The 26,554-nt window shown below is 50.0% G+C and overlaps 1 protein-coding gene across 1 annotated transcript; it reads right to left on the reverse strand.

The window, feature by feature from the left end:
• Positions 1 to 23,143: 23,143 nt before the first annotated feature.
• Positions 23,144 to 25,576, reverse strand: KLF2 (KLF transcription factor 2). Its single transcript, XM_065917522.1, has 3 exons — positions 25,362 to 25,576; positions 24,356 to 25,178; positions 23,144 to 23,826 (listed from the first exon to the last, which is right to left on the reverse strand). Exons 1-3 carry the CDS (start codon positions 25,434 to 25,436, stop codon positions 23,651 to 23,653), a joined length of 1,074 nt encoding a protein of 357 aa, XP_065773594.1. The 5' UTR covers positions 25,437 to 25,576; the 3' UTR covers positions 23,144 to 23,650.
• Positions 25,577 to 26,554: the final 978 nt, after the last annotated feature.

Raw genomic sequence — 26,554 nt, forward strand, 5'->3', positions numbered from 1 at the left:
TTCAAGACTTTCCTTGATTTTGACAACCTCGACGGTTGTGCAGAGTGGTCTGCTGTCTTGTATGTGGTCTCCTGTTGAGATGTGTGCATGTTTTCCTCATGGTTACTCTGGGGTGACGAGTTTGGGGAGGACCTCTGGGGTGAAACGCCCTTCTTGTCACATCGTATTGAGTCCATGTCATCAACCGGATTCACTACCATTGATGTTGACCGTCATCACCTGGGGACAGGTGTTTTTAATTTTTTGGCTCTACTGGGTCTTCATTTCTGCAAGGGCTTTCTCTCGTTGCAGCGAGTGGGGTCTACTCGTCATCGAGGTGCAGGGCCTTCTCACTGCGGTGACTTCTCTTATGGTGAAGAGGCTCTGGGGCACACGGGCCTCAGCAGTCGCGGCCCGTGGGCTGAGCAGGTGTGGGGCACAGGCTGAGCTGCTCACAGCGTGTGGAATCTTCCTGGACCAGGGATTGAACCCCTGCCCCCTGCGTTGGCAGGTGGATTCTTTACCACCCAGCTGCCAGGAAAGTCTGAGAGGTTTGTGTTGGAAACACAGCTTTTCAGACCCAGGTGTTCAGTCACACCATCGTGTATCAGAGCGGTACTCTGTGAGATTGAAAGTGAACCATAAGCTGGAGTTTAATAATAGATTTAGGGCAGTGAGATCAACCAGGACAGTGTAAGTTTTGGTAAATCTCCCTGAGGTCCTGGAAGGGGAGAGATTGCTTTGTGTCCGTGGAAGGTGATCTGGGTCTGGGACCTGGTACCTGCTGGGAGGTTGGTAGGCTTCCTAACCTCTGATGTGGCCCTAATCCTCTCTAGAAGAGGAAGCAGTTTCTAGAATGTGGCTGGAGGCAATCCTTATAAGGCTTTCCCTTCCTGCTGCAGAACCATCAGAATAAATCTAAAAACCCATGCTGTTCGTCCCATTATATCCTTTGGGGTGGGGGATCTGACTGGGCCACCTCTCTCAGAGGTGCTCAGAGCCATGTGCATGCGTGCTAAGTCACTTCAGTCATGTCCGACTCTTTGCAACCCTAGGGACTGTAGCCTGCCAGGCTCCTCTGTCCATGGGACTCTCCAGGCAAGAAGAACTGGGGTGGGGTGACATTCCCTCCTCCAGGGGATCTTCCCGACCCAGGGATCAAACCCACGGCTCCTGTGGCTCCTGCATTGCAGGCGGATTCTTTACCTCTGAGCCTCTGAGGAAGCCCTTGCTCACTGCTGACCACTCCTCAAAACTCAAGGTCCCTTATCTAGGACACTTCGAGTTGTGAACTTTTAAAAAATGCAAACGTGTGTTCACGTGTCCTGTCATGTAAGTTAGTTCACGAGTCTGGTGTCCGTCGTCACGTGTGTGCCTTCTCTACAGATGGTTGTGCCTCTGTGTACTTCACAGTACTGTGTAGAGTACAGTAGTGAAGGTGAAAGTGTTAGTCACTCAGTCATTTCCGACTCTTCGTGACCCCATGGACTGGAGCCCAGCAGCTTCTTCTGTCATAGAATTCCCTGGGCAAGAATACTGGAGTGGGTTGCCATTCCTTCTCCAAGGGATCTTCCCAACCCAGGGATCAAACTCTGTCTCCTGTGTCTCCCGCATTGCAGGCAGGTTCTTTACCACCTGAGCCACCAGGGAAGCCGGTACCTTTACTTCAAGGCCAGAATCTGTGCCATCAACGTGAGTGAGTGAAATCACAGGCATGGGGGAAACCGAAGCTTGCCCTCCGACTCCTGTTGCTGATGATCCTCCAGCTCCATCATCTCACCTCCTCTCCCTCTTCCAGCCAGTGACTCTTCCTGCCTGTTCACTCGATGCCAGCCCCTGTGTGTCAGCCGTGGTACTGTACTGTAAGGTTAAAACTGTTTATTTTTTTGTGTTTGTCTTTTATGTACTGTTTGTGTGAAAAATATCCTAAACCTACTACAGTACAGTATGGTACAGCTGATTGTATTAGTTGGTTACCTAGGCTAACTTTGAACTAATTAGACTTACAAACATGCTCTCAGAATGACTTGTTCATATGTAGGTGACTTCCTGTAAATCTCTCTGGTCTAATGTGTCATTTCAGGCTGGTGTTTCCTTATTTTTGCCTCAGCAATGGCCACAGGACTGGAAAGGATCAGTTTCCATTCCAGTCCCAAAGAAAGGCAGTGCCAAAGAATGTTCAAATTACTGCACAATTGCACTCATTTCACACACTAGCAAAGTAATATTCTCCAAATTCTCAAATTTCTCAAATTCTCAAAATTCTCCAAGTCAGGCTTCAACAGTATGTGAACCATGAACTTCCAGATGTTCAAGCTGGATTTAGAAAAGGCAGAGGAACCAGAGAGCAAATTGCCAACATCTGTTGGATCATCAAAAGAGCAAGAGAGTTCCAGAAAAACGTCACCTTCTACTTTATTGACTATACCACAAGCCTTTGACTCTGTGGATCACAATAAACTGTGTAAAAATTTTAAAGAGATGGGAATACCAAGCCACCTGACCTTACTCCTGAGAAATCTGTATGCAGGTCAGGAAGCAACAGTTAGAACTGGATATGGAATAACAGACTGATTCCAAATCAGGAAAGGTGTATGTCAAGGCTGCATATTGTCACCCTGCTTATTTAACTTATATACAGAGTACATCATGAGAAACACTGGGCTGGAGGAAGCACAAGCTGGAATCAAGATTGCTGGGAGAAATATCAATAACCTCAGATATGCAGATGACACCACCCTTATGGCAGAAAGTGAAGAAGAACTGAAGAGTCTCTTGATGAAAGTGAAAGAGGAGAGTGAAAAGTTGGCTTAAAACCCAACATTCAGAAAGCTAAGATCATGGCATCTGGTCCGATCACTTCATGGCAAGTAGATGGGGAATCAATGGAAATAGTGAGAGCCTTTATTTTGGGGGGCTCCAAAATCACTGCAGATGGTAACTGCAGCCATGAAATTAGAAGACACTTGCTCCTTGTAAGAAGAGTTATGACCAATCTAGACAGCATATTAAAGAGCAGAGACATTACTTTGCCAATAAAGGTCCATCTAGTCAAAACTATGGTTTTCCTGGTAGTCATGTGTGGATGTGAGAGTTGGACTATAAGGAAAGCTGAGTGCCAAAGAATTGATGCTTTTGAACTGTGGTGTTGGAGAAGACTCTTGAGAATCCCTTGGACTGCAAGGAGATCCAACCAGTCCATCTTAAAGGAGATCAGTCCTGGGTGTTCATTGGAAGGACTGATGTTGAAGCTGAAACTCCATTACTTTGGCCACCTGATGGGAAGAACTGACTCATGTGAAAAGACCCTGATGCTGGGAAAGATTGAAGGTGGGAGAAAGGGAAAACAGTGGATGGGATGGCTGGATGGCATCACCGACTTGATGGACGTGATTTTGAGTAAACTCTGCAAGTTGATGATGGACCAGGAAGCCTGGCGTGCTGCAGTCCATGGGGTCACAAAGAGTCGGACACAACAGAACAACTGAACTGAACTGAAATGTGTCATTTCAGGCTGGTGTTTCCTTATTTTTCTGTCTGGATGATCTGTCCTTTGGTGTAAGTGGGGTGTTAAGGGACCCCCCCCTTAACCAGTTTTAAACCCTGTTTCCTTCTTCCCCAGGTACACACACATGCACACACACACACCCTTGATGTCTAAATTTGCATGTGTGTGCATGCTTAGTTGTGTCCAACTCTTTGTGACTGTAGCCCACCAGGCTCCTCTGTCCATGGAATTTTCCGAGCAAGAATACTAGGGTGTGTTGCCATGCCCTCCTCCAGGGGATCTTCCCCACCCAGGGATTGAACCTGCATCTCCTGCATCAGCAGGCAGATTCTTTACCCCTGCACCATCTGGGAAACTGCTGTGTAAATAGCCAGCTTCAAATCCACCAATCCACTCACACTCCCGTGGGTTCTTGCTCAGCCTCTTCCTTGGCAGAGAACACTCACACCCTTTCCTGAAAAACAAAGATATCCAGTTTGAAAAACTTTGTTGTGAAAACTCTCCAAACATAATAGCAAGAAGAGTACAATAAACTCCCTTCACCTGGCCTCACTTTCTGGGTTTTGCCACGTTCTCTTCACCCACCCCTTTCTTCCTCTCCCTCTCTCTGCAAACGTGCTTTAAAGCCGTTCAGTGATGACATCACTTCACCCTTCCATGGTCAAGTGCCCGCAGCTAAGACCTGTGGGACCTTCTCTCGTAACCAGCAGGCATAGTCCTAAATCAAGACTGACACCTTCCTTTTACCAGTCACATCTGTCAGATGGGTGGCAGCTCGTAATTCTGCAGCATCATCAATTTACCACCCTGGTGCTTGGGAGTGTTTAGGGGCTGATGCGCCCTCCCCCCCAGGCTCCCACCCATGGCAACTGGTTCCCAACCCCTTCATGGTCCAGCGACCCAGCTCCAGCTATGGTCGGACCGGAACCCAAGGGTCCAGGGTAGCTGGTCTGAGCAGCATTTTACCAAAGGATGATTGGTTATCTACACACTTGCTCCAATGACATGAAATCACATCTTCAAAGCCAAGTTCATTTAAAAGGACATTCTAGTCCTGGAACAGTGGTGGAAAGCTATTTTTAAAACAGGAAGTATCTGAGCAACAAAGAACCTGCCTCTTGAAATAATGGAGTAAATATTTCTGCCTCTTTATCAGATCTGGTACCTTTGAAACATGGTCCTTTTTTTTCCCCAAAATTTTCCCCGGTAAAAGTTACCAGGAGCTGTACAAATTGTATCATGAGCTGTTGTCGGAAAAACATAGAGGGAAATGGAAATGTGATCTTATCATGAGCGTATTCCAAAGAAATTACGTGATGTGGGCTTGCATGGTTGCAGTTGTGTTTGTCTTTAGCGGGTCTTTAAATATCTCACTTTGATTTGCTTTCTGATGGCCGTGCTGTGTGGTCTCTGCTTTGTGACCTTGGTCCCCCATCCTCAGTCTCCTCATTTGGCTGAGGAGTTTGGACTGTGCAACTAATGAAGACTTTCTAGCTACAGGGTCCTAGAGATGATTGTTCAGATCTCTAAAAAGGCACATACTTTAGGATCTCAGGTCATGTATAAGGAGAAAATGGAGTGGATGTCATCCTGCCAGCCTCATCTTTGTTGAAGATGTTTTGTCCACATGTAGACAACCATATTGCATTATAATCATCAAACTTGCTAAGAGACTGGAACTTGATTATCCCCACCACCCAAAATAAATGGTCGTTATGTAATATGATAGATAGAGGTGCTAATTGCTACCATGGGAATCATATTACAATAGAGAAATGTGTCACTTGCTGTCCACCTGAAACTATCACAACATTGTTAATTGACTATGAAGTGAAGTGAAGTCCCTCAGTCGTTTCCAACTCTTTGCGACCCCGTGGACTGTAGCCTGCCAGGCTCCTCCATCCATGGCATTCTCCAGGCAAGAATACTGGAGTGGGTTGCCATTTCCTTCTCCAGGGGATCTTCCCAACCCCGGGATCAAACCCAGGTCTCCCACATTGCTGGCAGATGCTTTACCCTCTGAGCCATTAGGGAAGCCCCAATTGACTATACTCCAATACAAAACAGAAAGTTTAGTGAAAAATATATAGAAATGTATAAAATCAGCATGCTATACACCTTAAATTGACCCAGTGTTAAATGTCAAATATATTTCAAAAAATTTTCTGAATAAAAATAAATAAAATATTTTCCATGCATGAAGTTTTAAAAAATATCCCGCCAAAGGGGTTATTAAAAATAAACAGATAACTGACTGAAATAAAACATTTGCAATGCCCATATCTGACCAAAAAAATTGTATTCAGAATATATATACCACTCCTACAAACAACTCATAAAAAAAGGGTCAAAGACTTAAAAAAAGACCTTTCACAAAGGAAGATGTGCAAACAGCCAACAAGCTTAAGTGCTCACCAAGGATAGTGATTTAGGAAATACAAACTAAAGCCATGTGCTATATAGGTGGTCAGATAAAAAAGACTGACAGTGTTAAACATTGACGAGAATGTAAAACAACCAGAAATTCCATACACTGCTGATGGGAATGTAAAAAATTTAAAAATATTTTGCCCACTCTTGATAATGATTTGATAGCTAAGGGAGAAATATTAATTTAAATAACATTAGGGACTTCCCTGGTGGTCCAGGGGTTAAGAATCCATCTTTTAATTTTTTTCTTATTTACTTATTTATTTTAATTGGAAGATAATTGGTTTATGAACTTGTGTTAGTTTCTGCCATACATCAACATGAATCAGCCATAGGTATATATATGTTCCTTCCCTCTTGAACCTCCTTCCCATCTCTCATCCCATCCCACCCCTCTAGGTGGTCACATATCACCACCTCGACCTCCCTAGGTTTGAGCTCCCTACATCACACAGCGAATTCCCACTAGCTGTCTCTCTTGCATATGGTGGTGTGTAGGTTTCAATGTTGCGCTTTTGGTTTGTCCCGCTCTCTCCTTCCCCTACTGTGTCCACAAGTCTCTTCTCTGTGTCTGTTCCTATTGCTGCTCTGCAGATAGGCTCATTAGTACCATCTCTCTAGATCTCATACATATGTGTAAATATAAGACATTTGTTTTTCTGACTTACTTCACTCTGTATAGTAGGCGCTAGGTGCATTCACCTCGTTCGCACAGACTCAAATGCGTTCTTTTTTAAAGAATCCAACTTGCAATACAGGGAATGCAAGTTCTATCCCTGGTCGGGGAATTAAGATCCCATATGCTGCAGAGCAGCTAAGCACCACAATCACTGAGTCCAGTACTCTGGAGCGTGTGTGCCACAGCTAAGGCCTGACACAACCAAATAAATAAAAATTAAAAAAATAACATGTGTTTCATATGATATAGTGTAATATCATATAATGTAATACAGTATGTAAATAATACAAATCAGTAATATAATTATATCAATAGCAATAATATATTGATATAAATATATTAATAATAAAAGTGTATATATCTTATAAGCTTTAAAAAACTAGTATAAGAAACGCTAGTTTAAAAGTGAACAATACTGAATTGCCAACAGTTTTTCTTCTACACTAACTTCAACCAAGGGGAGAGAGAGGCCTTCCCAAAGACCAGAAGCATAAGGACTCTTGAGATAGTGGTCTACTGTGAATACTGTTTCTTTGTACTAAAGACAAAGGGCAGAGTTTCCAATCCAAGAGCCAAAAAAAGACCCAAGACAAGATGTAGCCATTGTTCCACAGTAAACATACTTTTTAAAGGAAGCAGGGATCCTGGGTCTAAGAGAACAACGTGGTAGACCAGAACTCTGATTCCTTTCCGGTTCTAGATCCTAGGATAAGAGTCCCATGATTTCTCTTCTTTGAGGGAAACCACGGAAGGCATGAAGCTATGCAGAGGCCATGGGTGTGTTGGAGAGGACACAGCCTTGGAGTCAGACTGACTTGGTGTAAATCCAGCTCCCCTCTTGGTTGTGGGATGAGCCTGGAAAGCCAGTTTTACCTCTGCAGTCATTTTTCCTCATGGGTGTAAGGTGGCGATAATAACGTCTACCTCTCAGAGCTGTTGTGAGAATCCACAGCAGAATCCACAGGCTGTAGTGAGAATCCAGAAGCTTCTAGATGCTCAAGGTAGTCAGAACGGTAGTAGTTGTTGTGTTTTTTATTTTCTATTACTAATTGTGGTTTGGAAAAAAAACATGTAACATGCAATTTACCATCTCAACCACTTTCAAGTGTACAGTTCAGTAGTGTTATGTACATCCACTTTGTTGTGCAATAACTCTCTAGAACTTTTTCATCTTGCAAAACTGAAACTCTATACCCATGGAACAACAGCTCCCGATTTCCCCCTCCCCCCAGCCAGTAGTAGCGGGTTTTGTTATTACTGATTCACATGGTTATTATTAAAGCTGTGGCTGCTTCGATAGTGATTGCTTTGCATTTTGAGAGTAGGGTGTATGTATCCTAGTTCTACTACCCAGGAACAGGCTGAGAGGTAACTCGGTCCATATTAAAAATAAGCTACTATATTATTCCTTATTACAGGAGTCTTGTTCTAAAAGAAATTATTTAGGGTTGAAGAAGACAGGAAACCCAGCCCTGCCGTTAACTTTCTGTATGATTCTGTGGTCCTGGGAGAGAAGGGGGCTCAAGTGTACTGAACACCCTGTACGTACCAAGTCCATTATCAGCCATCATTCAGGAAAATGGCAGTCTTATCCGAAACCAAGATGGTACCATTAACCCAGAGGCTTGGCCAGGGGACTTTCCACTCAAGGGGGACCAGATGCCATGGCCCATCTGTGGCAACATAGGACTGTATTATGACTTGTCACCACTTCAACCGTGGTTATATTTATAGCCGATGATGAGACTTTACTGGAAATGGCTTGGCATTCACGTGTAGAAACCTCCTGCACTTAAACCTGGGTAGTTAGAATGCATGAGCCCTGGCATGAGCCCTTGACTGAGATGTTCCCACAGAGCAGATCACTTCCAGCCCCGGAAGAATTCCAGGGATGCTCAGCCTTCCCGAGGACCAGTTCTCTTAGGACACTTGTTTGAGGCCACAGAGCTATTGTCCTTTCTCCTGTGTCACAGTTCTCTGATCTGCAAGTCTTACTTCACCTCCCTTGCCTGGCCCTCCCAGGAAAGAAATAGATCTGCCAAGACTGAAGGCAGAAGGAGAAGGGGACAACAGAGGACAAGATGATTGGATGGCGTCACTGACTCGCATGAGTTTGAGCAGGCTCCAGGGTGTAGTGAGGGATAGGGAGGACGTGACTTAGTGGCTGAACAAGAACAACATGGGGAGAGAATTCTCCCATTTTCTGTTCCTCATCCCACTTTCTTGAGTTGTAAGCTTTTCCCAGTTGCCCTCTCTCTCTCAAGCATTGACTGGGCCAAGGAAGGTGGTTCATTTGATGGAGGAAGTGACAGGAACCTGATTTGCAGCTGGGAGGGTGGAAGGGGGGACTCCTTTCAAGCATAGAATATGTCACCCATGACAGCATTATCTCTGTTCCCCACACTTGTGTCCTGGCTCGGGAGAAGTCCCTGCATGTGGCATTTTAAGGGGATAGTTTGTCTTCAGGGCATTTGTCACGTTTCCAGCAATTTTTTTAATACTTTTGTATTGAGGTGTAGCTGATTACATTACGGTAGTTTCAGGTGAACGGTGAAGGGATTCAGCCACACATTCCTGTATCTGTTCTCCCTCAACTTCCCTTCCCATCCAAGCTGTCATATAACGTTGAGCAGAGTTCCATGTGCTATAGGACCTTGTTGGTTACCCATTTTAACTATAGCAGTGTGTACATGTCAATTCCAAACTCCCTAACTGTCCCCTCCCTAATCCTTCCCTCCAGCAAGCCTAAGTTCTCTAAGTCTGTGAGTCTCTTTTTGTTTTCCAGCAATTCTTTTTCTCTGTCTCTGACTGCCTCTCTCATATCCACACCAGCCCCTTTGAACCCTGTTTTTGCACACATTGTCTTGCTGACACTGTACCCCAAACCCTAGGTCATTGCCACGTGTATTCCCTGAACTAAAATCCTCCAGAAGCGTGGCTGAGCAAACAAGCAGGCGCTTTCCATCAGTCATGGGCTGATGACTCCCCGCAAAACAGACTGAGGGGTCCCCTGGGCTTGTGTACTTGCTTGGGGGCTGCAGAGACCCTGGACAGATGGGAGATTTTTGCAAGGCATCTGAAGGGCTGAAGTCAGCCAGTGAGACTCAGGGAGCTACTCTCGTTTAGGTCATGCCTTCACCGAGGGCCTGTGGGGCCTGTGACACTGAATCTAGAAAATTCCTCCCACTTAGAGTTGGTTAAATGACAGCAGACCCTGTTCTCACCAAATCACCTTCCTCCTGTTAACCAAGAGGCTGGGATTAGTCTGTTCAAGCCCTGAGTCCTGGACACCCTTTCCTACTGTTTGTCATCTGTAACTTTCTCCTAGGAGCCTTGGTGTGCATGCATGCTAAGTTGCTTCAGTCATGTCCGACTCTTTACAACCCCATGGACTGTAGCCATTAGCTGATTCTACAATGAATTAGATTTCTATATAGAATTACCTAATGAAAATAGGAAAGAGGGTTTGAACTTTCACCCTTTCTGTGTGTCTGTTGCTAAGGTAATTCTGTTAGCAAAGGAGATGCAAAATTGCTGTTTGTGGGGCCAAGAGGTTACAGGTCAGTTCTGTGTTATGACTCTGATTGCCCTATCTATTTGCTTATGTATTAAATTGTGGTAAAATACATATAACTTAAAACTCACCATCTTAGCCAATTTCAAGTGTACAGTTTAGTGGCATTAAATACCTTTGCATTGTTGTTCAACCGTTGCCACAGTTTTTTCATCTTCCCCAACTGAAACTGTCCCCATTGAACACTAACTTCCCACGCCCCTCCCTCAGCCCCTGGCACCCATTCTTCTGCTTTCTGGTGGTGACTCCTCTGGGGACCTCATATAAATGTAATCGTGCAGTATTTGTCCTTCTCTGATCGGCTTATCCTACTCAACAGAACGGCCTCAAGGTTCATCCATGTCGTGGTGTGTGTCAGAATGTCCTTTTTAAGGCTGAATAACATTCCATCATGTAGATGTGTGTACCTTGTGCACACTGTTTGCCCCCGTGTGTATGTACCGTATTTTGTTATCTGTGCATACCTTGATGAAATTTTATTTTATATTTCCACTCATGAAAATAATTTCATTCAAAACAGCACCATTTTACAATTGAAGTCTCTATTCCCAACTGTTTCCTTTTAAACATTGTTTTGTTTTTATCGAGGTGAGATCCACATAAAGTAAAATTAATCATTTAAAATGTATAATTCAATGGCATTTAGTATGTTCACCATGCTGCGCAGCCACCACTTCTAGTTCCAGAACATTTCTGTCATCCTCCACAAGAAAACCTGTCTCCATGAGCAGTCACTCCCCACTTCCCCTCCCCAGCCCCTGACAACCACTAATCTACTTTCCGACTCCATGGATTCGCCTGTTCTGGACATTTTGGATACATGGGATCATGTATTAGGTGGCCTTTCTTTTCTGGCTTCTCCCTCTCAGCCTGATGTCTTTGAGTTTCATCCATGTTAGAGCATGTGTCTGTTCTTCCTTCTCATGACTGAGTAATATTCTATTTTGTGGATGGGCCACATTTTGTTTGTTTCTCCTTTTTAAAAAGAATTTCTTTGTAAAGTAATTGGCCTCCAACAAATAAAAATAAATGAAAAAAAGAAAAAAAAAAGAATTTCTTGACTGTGCTATGTGGCATGAGAGATCTCAGTTCCCCAATAAGGGATTAAACCCATGCCCCTTGCATTGAACACACAAAGTCTTAACCACTGGACCCCCACTGGTTTAGTCACCAAGACATCTCTGTCTCTTAGGATCCCATGGACTGTAGCCCACCAGGCTCCTCTGTCCATGGGGTTTCCCAGGCAAGCATACTGCAGTGGGTTGCCATTTTCTTCTCAGGCTTCCTTCCTTCCTGGCTCAGGGGATCTTCCCGAGCTGGAGATTGGCTGCATCTCCTACACTGAAGGCAGATTCTTTGCTGCTGAGCCCTCAGGGAAGTTCCCTACTTATTCATTATTTGATGGTCACTTGGCTTCCTCCTACTTTTTGGCTATTATGAATGCTGTTGCAATGGTGGAGTAGGTTGCCATGCCCTCCTCCAAGGGCTCTTCCCAACCCAGGGATCGAACCTGGGTCTCCTGCATTGCAAGTGGGTTCTTTACCATCTGAGCCATCAGGGAAGCCCATGAACATCCCAGTTGTTTCTTAAACAGAGAAGCCAACAACAGCAACAACAGTAATAAAAATAATTGCCAGAACTCTTCTTTCAGGCAAAAATCTCGCAGGAGCCCCTCCCACTCAAAAAGACATCCTTGAGATACGTGCTGACACTGGAGTGCGAGGTCACCCAACTGACGCTCTCCTTGTGCATTTCCACTGGCCTCCTAACTTTCTCGTGCAGAAGTCAGCTCGGAGGCCAACAGTCATCAATGGCATCAGGTCTGTCCCGAGACGTGGCAGTCCCCTCACTTCCAGTCCCACCTCCCAGGGCCCAGCAGGATTAAGCAGCAAGAGATGGCTTGTTACTTTGAAGTTCCACTGTGTGTTTATGTCTCTCTCTCTCTCTTTTGTTTTGGTTGCACCATGCATCTTGCAGGATCTTAGTTCTCCGACCAGGGATTGAACTGGGGCCCTCAGTCGTGAAAATGCAGAATCCTAACCACTGGACCACCAGAGATTTCCCTGTCTCTCTCTTAATAATGAGGGCTTCCCTGGTGGCATAGATGGCAAACAATCTGCTTGCAAAGTAGGAGACTCAGGTTCAATCCCTGGGTCAGGAAGATCCCTGCAGAAGGGAATGGCTATCCACTCCAGTATTCTTGCCTGGAGAATTCCATGGACAGAGGAGCCTTGTGGGCTTCAGTCCATGGGATCGCAAAGAGTCGGATGTGACTGAACGACTAACAGTTTCACTTTGCACTTAGTAACGAGTTCCTCATTGAGCACCTACCGTGTGCCAGGCATAGCACAGACCCCAGCCATTGGAGAGCAGCCACCAAGAAACATGCTAAGGTCCCTCTTTTGACAGTGGAGGAAAGGGTGTCCCGGGAGTCACAGATCGACCATAGTGAACCCAGGAGCTCAGCTCATGCCTGGCCAATGTCCACAAGCCCCTGCCCGGTTGCTGGGGCTGCCCCTTTGAGTCAGCAGGGGCTCAGATTTTAGCAGGCAGGGCCAAGCCAGCCACAGGCTCCTGAGATGAACAGCACAGATGCAGGCAGAGGGTTGGTGAGAACCAGCCGTGCTTGATGGAACAGGCGCCAACTTCTGAGATGAGAAACCCTTCCTTTGACAAACCTCGGGGTGACTCAAAACGAACTGACAAGCCCCCAGTGAGCTGGCCTAAGTCACCCCGGGGTGCGCTGAAAAAATGAGACATCAGGATGTATTTGAGGTTTGGGGTTCAACGGAAACACACTGGGAATGTGGAGAATTCTGCTCCTGAGAGCTGGGATTGGCGCCTCTGGGCATATTTTAAAGCCAAGTGAAAAATGGGGCTGGCTGGACTCCTGATCCTGGTTTCTCTCCTCGCTTTGAAATATCATAGAACCCCCAAGGCCACAGACAGCGGGGGGGTGAGCCAAGGAGTGTGTCTTTCGGTCTTGGGACAGTCCCCAAAAGGCCAACTCGAGGTCAAGGTTGAAATCAGGTGTGTTGGAAGTGGAGGGCAATCAGAATGTACTGGAGAAGACCAGGAAGCAACCTCACGAACAGTGAACAGCATCTGACACTCGGCGGGTGCAGAACTATTTCCTGAATGACTGTGACAGTTTACAGCCGCACGTCTCAAAGTATGGCTGAGCCGATCCCCAGAGCGCGGCACAGATGTCAACTTCTGGGCCCTGCCTGAGCCCCCCAGATGAGATTCAACTTCTCCTGGAGGAATGGAGGCGGAGGAAAGAGCGGAGGCTGAGCTCCCATAGTGTGCGGGAAGGAACCTGACTTTGGTTAACTTTTCTGACCAGCCCAGATGGAAGCTCTCACTCCCAGAGACTGGGCAGTTGCCTGGGGCCACAACCAGAAGACCAGTGTCAGCTGGGGTGACCTGGGCCACCAATCTCCAAGTCCTGTCTATACTGCCTGCTGCACACAACCCCGCATTAGCATTAGCACAGACTCCTGGAGTCAATCAGAAATCCTATCATCCTAGGAAGGCCTGAATTTGGAGTTTGGCTGGATATGAGGACCTGGGAACACAAGTGCTAGGCCCACTCATGGGTACTGACTCCTCAGCTGTCCCCCCCCCCACCCAAGTAGGTAACAGCCCTCACTCCTGGCTGCTCAGGCCTCACTGGGTGAGGGTGCCAGGTACCCATGCAGGTGTCTCCACCCCAGTGAGGTCAGGCCTGCATGGTGGGAAGAAGAGGTTTGGCTGGGGGAATCGGGGCAGGCTTCCTGGAGGAGGTGATGCTTGAGCTAGGCCTTGAAGGATGGATTAAGGTTTCCCATGGATGCATGGAAAGGGCTTTGGGGCATAAGGAACAGTCTCTGCAATGATGTGGGGTTGGGGAGGAGCCAGGGTGAGTCAGAGTGGTGGGGAGACAGAGATTAAGATGAAAGGTGAAGGGCGACATGGAAGAAGTAGAGGTTCAGAGGAGAGAGACTGCTGACCATTAAAGACCAGAATGCAGAGTGTTTTCAACATGTTCTCAACAAGCAAGGGAGGAGCATGTCTGGACGGCTGGGGGACACTCTCAGAAGCAACCCCCAGTGAACCCCACTGGAACCACCAGGAGCTGCCCTTGGGGGTTTGGGGTCACTCATGTGCATCAGGACAGGCTCCCATTCTGTAAGCCACAACCCCTTGGGAACCACAAGAAATCCCCTGGGGACACCAGAGACTTCACAGGTCCCACCCCCATCCCCAGATCTGCAGATGAGCCCCAGGTCCACACAGGCCCCCAGGCAAAGCCTGATGCACGTCCTGCCTCCCCCTAGCCTTGGAGCTCAGGCCCCTGCAACCAATCTCCCGCCTCTGGGATTTGCTGGCTTTGTCTTGAAGCAGGTCTCTCTGTACTATTGTTACTTCATTTCCACGTATTTCCAAGGTTGCCAACTTTCTCGTGTTTGGGGTTTCTAATTTCATTCCACTGTGGTCAGAGAACATACTTGGTATTATCTCAAGCCTCTTCAATTTGTTGAGGTTGGTTGGTGGCCCATCCTGGGGAATGTTCGTGTGTATTCTGCCGCCTTTGGGTGGAGTGTTCTAGACATGTCTGTTCAGTCTTGTTGGTTTCCACGCCTGCGTCTTCAGTCGTGGCTGACTCTGCGACCCCATGGACTGTAGCCTGCCAGACTCCTTTGTTCATAGCATTTCCCAGGCAAGAATACTGGAGTGGGTTGCCATTTCCTCCCCCAGGGGATCTTCCCGACCCAGGCATCAAACCCACGTCTCCTGCATTGCAGGCGGATTCTTTACCACTAATCCATCAGGAAAGCCCAATTGGTTTCCAGACTCTCTCTATTGAAAACAAAACAAAACAAAACAGTGGTAGAGGAGAGAGAAGAATAGAAAGGCTTGTCAATAACACATTCTGTTCACATTGATCTAGGCTGAAACAGAGCAGGTCTTGGGAAGCAAGGGCCATTGGCAGGCACTCGGCCTGTGTGTCTAGCTCTTGTGACTCAGGGCGGCCAAGGGACCCAAGAGGTCTGGCTGGCTGATCCCGCTGAGTGGCCTCTGCTGCTTCGGAGTGCAGGCAGATGATGTTGGCCTAGCTCAGGCCCTGGCCTAGTGGAGGGTCTCGCGGCCTGGCCTCCAGGCATCTGTGTGCCCTCTCAAGAAGGCTGTCCTGGGCCTTCTGCGCCTGGTAGGGTCGGGTCCTGGCTGCACACAGAGCATCTTGTAGGCTGAGCAGGCGGACGGGCGTGCCGGGTGTGAGTGGCACCTCGCCCGCAGGCCGGTCCAGCTCCCTGGGAGCCTCAGCCTCTCTGCAGAGCCTGTGTTGCTGCGAAAACCCCATTTCCGGATGACCCCAAAGCCAGGCCACTGGCAGCGCTCCCCTCCCCTCTGCTGTTGCCCCCATTTTATAGAGGAGGAAACCGAGGCGCAGAGTGTGACTGGTTGGAGCCGACAGTGGTGAGCTGGTGTTGATGTGAGATGGGAACTCTGAGCAATTTGCAGCTGGGCCTGGGCGAGCTGTTCAGAAAAGAAAAACACATCTGAGTTTCTGAGAAGGGGTGAATAAAACTTTCAAAAGAAAACAAGAGATCCAGGATTCCTCTTCTGGGTTCATCACCAAAGAACTGAAAGCAGGGTCTCAAGGATATGTATGCACATGCATGTTCATGGCAGCTTTACCCACAGCAGTCAGAACGAGAGAGCAGCCCAGTGTCCGTCAATGGATGAATAGATAAACAAATGTAGGCTATCCACACAAAGGAATATTACTCAGCCTCAAACAGGAAAGAAATTCTGAAATATGTGATAACATGAATAAACCTCGAGGACATGATGCTGAGTGAACTAGGCCAGCCACAAAAGGACATATGTGGTATGACTCTACTCACACGAGCTCCCTAAAGTAGTCAGATTCATAGAGATAGAAGGTAGAGTGAAGGGTGCCAGGGCCTGGGGTTGGAGCTGGGGAGTTTGTGTTGAATGGGGCCAGAGTTTCAGCTGGGGAAGATGAAAAATTTCTGAAGATGGATGGTGATAATGGCTGAACCACAGTGTGAGTGTATTTAATGCCACAGAACCTATGTACACTTAATACTGGTTAAAATGGTTGATTTTGGGACTTCCCTGGGGGTGCAGTGGTTAAGACTTTGACCTCTGATGCACGGGGTCAGGTTTGCTCCCTGGATGGAGAGCTAAGATCCTACCTGCCATGCAGCCATAAAACCAAAACATAAAATGGGAGTGATATTGTAACAGGGCTTCCATGGTGGCTCAGATGGTAAAGAATCTGCCTGCATTGCAGGAGACCGGGGTTTGAGAGTGGACACACACACACGCGCGCAGAGTATTGTAACAAATTCAGTAAAGACTTTAAACATGGTTCACATTAAAGAAAAAATCTTTAAAAAAGGGTTAGTTTTGTTGTGTGTATTTTTGTTGTTGTTGTTTAGTCGCTTAGTCATGTTTGACTCTTTGTGACCCCATGAACTGCTGTCCTTCACCATCTCCTGGAGTTTGCTCAAATTCATGTCCATTGAATTGGTGATGCTATCCAACCATCTCATCCTCTGTTACCCCCTTCTCCTCCTGCCCTCAATCTTTCCCAGCATCACGGTCTTTTCCAATGAGTTGGCTCTTCACGTCAGGTGGTACTTCAGCTGCAGCATCAGTCCTTCCAAGGAATATTTAGGGTTGATTTCCTTTAGGATTGACTGGTTTCATCTCCTTGCTGTCCAAGGGACTTTCAAGAGTCTTGTATGTTATGACAGTGAAAAAAGAAAGAAAACAAGAGATGGACGGGAGGAAGATGAGGAAATGGAGAAGACAGAGGCTGGATATGGTACTCAGTCCTGAAGAAGGGTTTTGTCAGAGTCCCTGTCTCCATTCTCTGTGTGACTCCTAGAATAGCGAGTTTACTTCTCATGGTTGGTCTCAGCCAAGGTCCCACCCAGGGAGCCCCCAGTCAGAGCCAGCCTCCAGGTTCTGGGGTAAAAAATACTAAGGGAACCAAGAGAAGGGTAGGGGAGGGTGTGTGGCCTCAGAGAGAAGGGGGGTGCCTTCCCAGCCAAGGTCATGGTGGAAGAACCATGTTAATGGGCTTGAGGGACATGGCACAAGGCTGACGGTCACCCCGCCTTTCAGTCCTGCATCCCTGACTCACCCCTGCCTCCTCCTGGGGGTTCCAGCCAGATCCACCTTCTCCCTCTTGAAAGCCCCCTCTGTGGGACCTCCCTCCATCCCTCTGCCTCCCAGGTGGGTCAATCCATGAGCCCTAACATTGGAGGCAGGATAAATGGAGGTCCCAGAAGGCTGAATCAGCTATGTCCTCCGAGAAGCCCAGCAGAGGCTCAGGGATCTGTGGAGGAGACCGGTGGGGCAGGGATGCAGAACCTTCTAGGACTGGATGGCCACTGGGTCTCAGCCTTGGGGAAGCTGGGTAAGGATTTAGGGAGACGGAACTCCAAGAAACTCTGGATTTCCTGCTGTGTGACCTCAGGCACTTTTCTCCCTTTTCTGCGTCTCTCCATGCACTGCTCACCTCCCTGGCACATTAAAGAGTTCGTCTGCCCTGCCAGCCCCAGTTTCCTCTGTTTGGGTAACATTGGCTAACGTGCAGTCAGGTCCAGAGGACCCCAGTCATTTGAAAGAAGTCATTGAGTGTGGCCCAGCGGAGGATGTCATTGAATCCTCCATCCCAGAGAGTGTGTAAGGTTAGCTGGACAGACAGGACCTGGAAGGGCAAGGAGCAGCTGGCTAGCATTTCCAGCTGCGTGAAAGGCAAGTGCAAAGGCCCTGAGGTAGGTCTGGAAGGCATGTCTGTTTATTCACAGAGCCCACGTGTGGCCATAAATGTAACCCCGCCCCCACCCTCTCTCTCTTCTAAAAGAAGAATTTAAATGGGTGGAGAATGGGGTGTTGAGGTTTGCCTCCTCCCTCTGCCTCTCTCATGAACCAGAGTGAACCTGGCCTTCTGAAGGTGCACAGTGAAGGGAAAACCCCTACCTTCAGAGTGGGAGTCCTAGCACCAGTGAATGACTCTGGGAAACACCTCCGGGCCTCAGTTTCCTCTTCTACAAGGACAGGGAGAGGATGCCTCTGAGGGGCTTTCCCTCAGTTCCGCTCGAAAAGCAGAGGTGTTGGGACTTGAGATTCCAGGGCCAGCTTCTTTCCCCTGGTGTCTGGTGAGAGCCAGTGGGGCCCCTGCCTTTCCCCTGAAGATCTGGTGGTGTCTGGCTTTGAGGTCTCAAAGATTCCCCCAGTACAGCTTGGCTTGGCTGCTACTAGCCAGCTTCCCATACTGGCTATGGGAAGAATGCAGGGAACAACATTTCAGGTCTGGAGAACAGCAGGTGCAAAGGCCCTGAGGCAGGACTGAAGAGGAGCATGTCTGGTGACAGTAAGGAGGACAGTGTGGCTGATTGAGCATGCAGGCATGAAAGAGAGTTGGGCAGGAGGAGGTGGGACCCATGGACCACAGTGAAATCTTTGGATTTATTCTAGAATGATAACAACCTGCTATATGATACCATCTGGTTTTACTGGGGAGACGAAATTGTCCCCAATATGTGGTCCATGTAGAGGAGCCATTGGGTCCAATGCCCTAGTTGGTTTGTGTTCTGGCTGCACTGGACCTTTGTTGTGGCATGTGAACCTTCTCTAGTTGTGGCGAGCTGGGGGCTACTCTCTAGTTGCAGTGTGTGGTCTCATCGTGGTGGCTTCTCTTGTTTTAGAGGATGGGCTCTAGGGCACATAGGCCTCAGTGGTTGGAGCTCACAGACTTTAGAGTGCAAGCTCAGTAGTTGTAGGGCATGGGTTTAGTTGCTCCATGGCACATGGGATCTTCCCAGATCAGGGATTGAACTCATGACTCCTGCATTGGCAGGCAGAGTTTTAATCACTGGACCACCAGAGAAGTTCCCTTCTTTTGCTTTTTATTGCAACATCTCAGGGAACTCCATCCACCCAGTTAGGCTCCCTTCCCCCAGACACCTATGTTTCCTGAGCCTGCTCTTCTTTGCCGGAGATTTTCCTGAAATATGAGTTTTTCAGGATATTCAGAGGGAAGCCTCTAAAGGACTCACTGGGGCTTCCAGGCCCTCCAGGTAGTGTGCAGGAAGAGGGTGAGTTTGATGCAGTTTAGCATATAGCTGTTTCCAGGTGTGGGTAGGAGCTGTGACGTCAAGATTGGGCCAACCTGGGTTTGAGCCCAGCCCCTACCAGCTATCCCTGCACTGGGCTAGGGGCTAGCGGTCCTCTCTTGGCACCCACTATCCACATTTGGAAAATGGGGGTGGCCATTCTCTACCCCCGCACACCACAGCTTAGTGGGAAGGTTGAAAGAGAATTTGTATCAAGGGATAAAAGCACCTGCCCCAGCCAGGAGCTCAGCTTAAGTTCTCACTGCCTTAGTCATTCAACAAGCACTTGTGGATACTGTCTCTGGGTGATGAGGCGAGGCTGAGTCACTTCTGCTTCCTCAGAACTCTGCTCAGGACTGAGGCACTGGGAGTATTTGCTGAATGAATGAGTGGAGGAGAGAGACAGATTGAGAGAGAGAGAGAGAGAATGGGACAGAAGTGGAGAGATGGAAAGGAAGATAGATTGAGAGAAAGATTATCAGCTATCTAGGCATCCTTCATATCTATCATCTATCCATCCATCCGTTATATCTATCTATCCATCCATCTATTCATCTATCCATCCATCCACTTATCATATCTAACCATCATCTATCTATCCATCCATCATATCATCTATCATCTATCTATCCATCCATACATTCATCCATCATATCTATCATATCTATATATCCATCCATCTATCCATTCATCCATCCATCATATATATCCATCCATTATCTATCTATCCATCCATCTATTCAACTATTCATCCATCCATTCATTATATCTAACCATCATCTATTTATCCATCCATCCATCATATCTATCATCTATCTATCCATGCATTCATCCACATTCATCCATCATATCGATATATCCATCCATCCATCCAGTCATCTATCCATCCATCATATCATCTATCTCTCTGTCTGTTTTTATATCTATAAACATGAAAAGAAGTGGTGGGGTGAGAAATACTTGAAAGTCCCACACACTGACCTCACCCCCACAACCGAGAACGATTCGGCCCCGATGTTGATGGTGATGGGGTTGAGAAACCCTGATCTTGTCACACCTGCTTAGCATGAGTCCAGGCAGCTGCTTCGTGCTGGTGCCTCTGAGAGCCATTCATCACTGACCTGTTTCCTTGAAACTCTGTAGGGTGTGGCTGAGTCTGGGTGCTAGCTCAGCTTGGCTGATGGGGTAGGGTGCTGAGTCAGGCATATACTGGGACTCACCTGCTCCTCTGAAGTTCTCCCTGCCCCCATTTCACACCACATCATTCTGCAGGATGCCTGGGCCTCCCTGACATACAGGAAACTCAGGCGAGAAAAATAGCTCCTATATCTTTCCCTCATCACTGGAGTCACTCTTGGGAGAGCAATTTGGGCAATACTCAAAGCCCTCCAAAACCGTTATCTTTTTCAGCCCTAGGGGGACAATCTGAAATATGGCCCAGCATGTATGCACAGATGCCCAGTGCTTGTTTGCATAAGCAACTCTTGGCCCATCTAAATGGAATATTATGAAGCCATTTAAAACGATGATAAAACCATATCATGGAGGAAAATAGATGGAAAAATAGTTATAATCTTTCCTGGAAAAAAAAACAAGAGATACATTGATAGTCACAGCCATGTGAAAACAACTCAACCACTGACCAGCAATCCCTTTCTCCAAAAAACCTTTGACGGGAACTGGGTTATAGAATGAAGGGAAAAAGTTTTCCTTTTTTTTTTTTTTTCCCTGCTTTGATAAATACTTTGTATTTTCTCAAGTGGACACCAGGAAGGAAAAGTGTTCTGTGTCTTCTCACAGGGATGGAGACGGGGCCCAGCAGTGAAGTTTTATTCACACTTTTCTCTGGGTAGCACCATCTGTCATGGAAGCCTGCTCCCTGAGATGGAGCCCCTTCCTCGCTGATAAAAGTGGTGAATGAGGATGATGGTTTAGGAACCTGAGCGTTTCAATTGCGACACGAATGACCCTGGGACCGAATGACTCTCTGTGGAGGGAGCTGTCTCACGTCTGCTACAATGCCTCTGCAGCATCCCTGGCACCCGCCCACTCAAGGCAAGCAGCATCCCCCAGTCGTGGCAACCCCAAATATCTCAAGACCGAGTTGCCACTGGCTGAGAACCGCTCATCTGGAAGATGTTAGGCGTAAGTCAAGCTTTGGGTTTCAGAAAGGGGCAGAGAAAACAATAAGCGAGGGTTTCTGCATTAATCAGTGCGAGCCGGCTCTTTGCAGGCCCATGTCTCTTGCCGAAAGGTACAGCTGTGTAGGAGTCTGACACTTTCTATTGTATCAGTTGGAGGTACTCAGGAAACAGAAACTTCAGCAGCATCAGTCCCTTAACAAGTAGCCTCTCATTGGGGCCAGAGGCCTCTGGGAGGTGTTTTCAAGCCAGCGAGAAAAATGGTTTTACCCCAAGTTCAAAAAGTCAATGAGAAAGATCAGAGGACCCTACCAAAAATTACTTAAAATCTTTTTCAAGTCATTCTTCTACTCCTAGTGCCTCTGAAACCAGCTCCGAGCACAGAGGGGGTGTTTCCAGAGATGGAGGGGGCCAGTGCTCTGCTTTGGAATCATTGTTTTTTTTTTTGCAAAAGCTGCAGAGAGAGGATACAGAAGCTCACACACGCACACTTGCATGCCCTGCATCGCTAGCGGAAGTGGGTCCAGGCTATTGACTCAAGAAAGATGAATCAGATTGTCATCTTCCATTTCTGCTTTTTGTGGATTGCCAAACACTCTCAGCTGTTTCCAGGGCTGCTGGGGAGGCGGGGAAGGGGTGGGGTGGTGGTGGTAGGAAGGATGAAGAGAGGGAGGGAGGGAGGAAATCCCAGCCTCTGTCGCAACAGGGCAAGAGTGTTTTTAAAACAGGCACTGCTTACAAGCTATTTTCACTTTCTGCAAACAGCTTGTGCAATTGTTAGTGGCCATAGTTACCCACCCAGGCTCCGAGAAGGGGGAAGAGGAGGGGGAACCTGGCAGGGAGCAGTACCTCCTTGCCTGATCCGAGGCATCCAGGGTGCTGTGTGGGGATCCTGTCTTGCTCACGAGGTAGACTTCTAGAGAGAACACCTCCAACCATCAAGGTTGGGGCTCTGATGTGACTCTGTCACACAAGGGCTGCTGGGGAGGGTCTTCTAACCCTCCAACATCAGCAGCAGGTGGCTTGTTACAGAAATCACTCTAGTGGGATCTGAAGACCCTTGGGAGGCAGACAGACCATGCTGACACCCTGACATCACTGTTCCATAGCTACCTCTCTGGACCTCTTGTTTTCTCCTCTGGAAAAGAACACTCACCATCCATGACCCTCAAACATGTATTTCTTTTTTTTTTTTTTCCCCCTAACAGGATGGGGAACTCATCTTAAAAAAAAAAAAATTCTGCTAAAAGGCAAGACTAGTGAAAGGCAATGCAGGTCAGAAACTCAGCATTTTACCCCTTCCAAAAAAAGAAAAGGTCTGTGCTTTATAAAAGTTTGGCTAAAACCTCAGAAGCTTCCAAAAAGAGGTAAGACTTTTTTCAACCTAGAGAAGGCCACGTCAGTGAGACCAGCAAGCAGTTTCTCCAGCTCTAGGGAAAAGGAGGCAATTTATGGCTCAGGGAACAACCTTAAAATAACTCCCTCAGTCCTAAAATGCAGTGTTTAAATTTATAGAAAAACCCACAGGTTCCTGGCAGCTGGGGGCTGCAACTGGCAACCCCAGGTGCTAGCTGGGGCAGCACCCCCCTCACCCAGACTCTGCCAGGCTGCCCTCTACATAAGCTGCCTGTCCCCACATCCCCTCACTCCTTCCAAGTGTCCCAAGCCCCCAGTTATCCAAGCGGCCGGACCAGGGCTGTGATTTTTTTTCAAACGATGCAAAACGTTTTTTAATAAAAAAAAAACCAACAGTAAAATCTTATTAAAAACTAGGTTGTCAAAATGCCCAGTAGTCTCCTTATTTACAGTAATACAATATATCACAGTCTCTATGTACAATATTATAAAAAAGGTTGCACAGTACAAATTAAGGCGTTATTTTTCACAAGGCATCAAGCCTCGATCCTCTAGTGTAGACCCGGTGGGGCGGGGGGAAGACGACGCTTAATTATTGCACCATTTTGAAAACAAAACTCGTCAAGGAGGATCGTGGTCTTCTCCCACCGGGCCTTCAGTCTCTGCTGGGGGTCGGGCATCGTGGGGGGGCGGGGCGGGGAAGGGCGCCCCCTCGGTGGCCACGCTGTGCCCGGCCCCGGTCCTCTGGGCCCAATAAATACCAGTCACAGTTTGGAAGGGGGCCGTGCCCGGCGCGTGGGACCCGCCACGGCCGCGCGCGGGTGGGGGCGGGGGGCGTCCGGGCTACATGTGTCGCTTCATGTGCAGCGCCAGGTGGTCGGAGCGCGAGAAGGCACGGTCGCACAGATGGCATTGGAAGGGCCGGTGGCCCGTGTGCTTGCGGTAGTGGCGCGTGAGCTCGTCCGATCGCGCGAACTTCCAGCCGCAGCCTTCCCAGTTGCAGTGGTAGGGCTTCTCGCCTGCAGAGAGAGGGCGAGAGCGGTTCTTAGTTTCTCTCCTGCCGGAGACTCCCGGTACTCACCCCGCTGCTTAGCGGCTACTCGGGTGCACCCATCCCACCCCCTAACCAGCTCCCAGAAGTGCTCCCGGCTACTTTTTGAACCTGTAGGTATCCTAGGCACATTATCCCCCACTCCTCGGTTTCTCAATCCTCACTCCCCGGGGGTCCGAGGCGCAGCCTGTCCGCTGCTGGTGTCTAGAGCCACGCCCCCAGGGGGCTCCTAAGCCTGCACTCCCTCCGCAACAGTCTCAGACGCAGCGTCTCCCCTAGGTTTCCTAAGTGCGCACCCCTGCCCAAAGTCCCGAGTCACGCTCCCAGGAGGATCCTAGGGGCGCGCCCACGCCCCAGGTTCCCGAGCCACGCCCCCAGGGGGCTTTCTAAGACCTTGCCCCCTGCCCAACCCTCGGGCTACGCCCTCTGGGGGTTCCCAAGTACGCCCCTCCTCTGGCGCCCCTAGCAGCTGTCCCCAGCCTGTGCCCGCCGCCCACCTGTATGCGTGCGCAGGTGCGCCTTGAGGTGCGAGCTCTTGGTGTAGGTCTTGCCGCAGCCCGCGTAGCTGCAGGTGTGCGTGGCCGTGCGTTTCCGCGGCCAGGACCGGCGGCCGCGCTTGGGCTTGGCCTCCAGCAGCTCCAGCGGAGACGCAGGCGGCGTGAGGAGACCTCGGGCGGTGGATGGCGCCAAGCCCAGAGCCGCGGCGGCGGCGGCCGCGTCGTCAAAGAGACCGAAGGCGGCGGGCGCGGACGGCGCGTAATGCAGGCCGGGCCCGGGCGCCCCGAAGCCCGGGCCGCCGAAAGGAGGCGGGAAGGGGGCGCGCGGGCCGGGTGCAGGCAGGCGCGCGGGGCCATCGGGGCTGAGCGGTGGCGTGTCGGCCGGTGGCGGGGGGCGGCCCCCGGGGCCTCGCATGCACGCGGCGGCCGGGCCCGGGGCGCCCTCGCGCTTGAGGCCCCGTGGTCCGCGGGCCAGGCCGGGCGGGCAGCCGTAGCCGCCGCCGCCGTCTGCCTCGGGGGGCTCAGCCTTCACCAGGCGGCCCGGAGGCGCCAGCAGAAAGCGACCGTGCAGCGCGGGTCCCGGTGGCACGTCCAGTTCTGGCCGCAGCAACTCGGACACCAAACCGCCCGCGGGGGCGCCATAGGGAGGCGGCGCGCCGGGGTCCGGGTAGTAGAACGCAGGCGGCGGGGGTGGCGGGGGTGGCGGGGGCTCCGGGGCGGACTCAGCTCCCAGGCCGTCCAGCCCCATGGACAGGATGAAGTCCAACACGCTGTTGAGGTCGTCGTCGGTGCCGCCTGCCTCCGGCTCGGTGCGCGGCCAGCGCTGCGGGTGACAGGGGATACGCGCGGGCGTGAGCGCGCGGAGGGGCGGGAATCGCGGCCCGCTACCCGCCTTCCATTACCCTGAGCCCGCCGTGCCTGCCGCCTGCGCTCTCCTACCCCGCAGCCCACGTTCTGCTACCCTGAGCCAGCCGCCCCCGCCGCCCGCGGTCCCTGCCGCCCTCACCTCCTGCAGGCCGCGCTCCCGGCACGGGCTAGCGAAAGTGGAGAAGGACGGGAGGATGGGCTCGCTTAGCGCCATGACTGGGACCCGGGGCTGACGCGGATTCGGGACACCGGTGAGAGGCTGCCCGAAGCCGGGCTGGTCGGGGCGCGGGCGGGCGGGGACGGCTCTGCGGGCCGCGGCCGGGCCCGCCCAAGCCTTATAGGCGCGGCGCGCGCGGGGGCCGGGCCAAGGCGGCGGCGGCGGAAACGCGTCCCGGATGGGGACGAGCTCCGGGCGCAGCCTAAATTTAGCCGCGGTATATAAGCCGGCGGGCGGCGGCGGCCGTGGCCACTGAGGCCGCCAGGGCCCTGAACAGCCGGCTCGGCCCCTAGCGCGCGCAGCCAGGCCGCGCCCCCCTCCCCGGGCCCGCCCCCGCCCGTCTCCCAGGCGACGGCGTCAACACACGCTCCACAACAGCGGCGTGACGCTCAGGGATCCCCGCTGTCCCCGGTGGGATCCCGCCTGCGCGAGGACAGGGAAGACCCGGAGCGGGGGATGGCATCGGGGATCCGAGCGAGGTCCCTGTCGGACGGGGAGATGGGCCCCGCAGTCACAGAAGGGTCCCCAGAATCCTTGATGGATGGGGGTAATGGGTCTGGCGAGCTCAGGGTGGTGTTCCCTGGACTCCTGATGGATGGGGAGACTCGGCGGCTCATTTCCTTGGGACCCACCAAGCCCTGATCCACTGTTAGGCCCACCACTCTGCTTGCATGATGACATCAAGAAGTGTTAAGTTTTTGAGACGCTCTGTCTCAAGGAAGCCCTTCAGGGAAGGGAAACTGAGATTCTGGACGTGCTGGGAGAGGCTTGAGGTCTGACAGCTGTCCGCAGGCTTGGTGCCTTTTCTGACTCATGTAAGTGAAGAGACTCAAGACAAGGAATCTGACAACACAGACCCAGAACCAGCGGGGCCAGTGGCAACAAGCCTCCCCTGGGAGCATCTTAAACACAGCCCGCTAGGTGCCCCACACCGTGCTCAAGGACCTGCCAGGAAGGGACTGTCACTCCTGCTGCTACTGCGTGCTGGTTCTCTGTGAGCACTGGGAACACATTTGCCAACAGGCAGACAAATCCCTGCCCTCGAGGCTTTCACTGTAATGGGGGGTGGGGAGGAGATGTCAAACGAGCAACTATTAGGGGGAAAGCAGGGGCCG

Source organism: Muntiacus reevesi, chromosome 1 (assembly GCF_963930625.1).
Source record: "Muntiacus reevesi chromosome 1, mMunRee1.1, whole genome shotgun sequence".
In the NCBI taxonomy this organism is placed as follows: domain Eukaryota; kingdom Metazoa; phylum Chordata; class Mammalia; order Artiodactyla; family Cervidae; genus Muntiacus; species Muntiacus reevesi.

Coding starts and splice junctions, on each gene's coding strand:
- KLF2 (XM_065917522.1), bottom strand. CDS start 25,436: ATGGCGCTAAGCGAGCCCATCCTCCCGTCCTTCTCCACTTTCGCTAGC. Junction 25,179..25,361: donor GGGAGCGCGGCCTGCAGGAG/GTGAGGGCGGCA, acceptor TGTCACCCGCAG/CGCTGGCCGCGCACCGAGCC. Junction 23,827..24,355: donor GCACCTGCGCACGCATACAG/GTGGGCGGCGGG, acceptor CTCTCTCTGCAG/GCGAGAAGCCCTACCACTGC.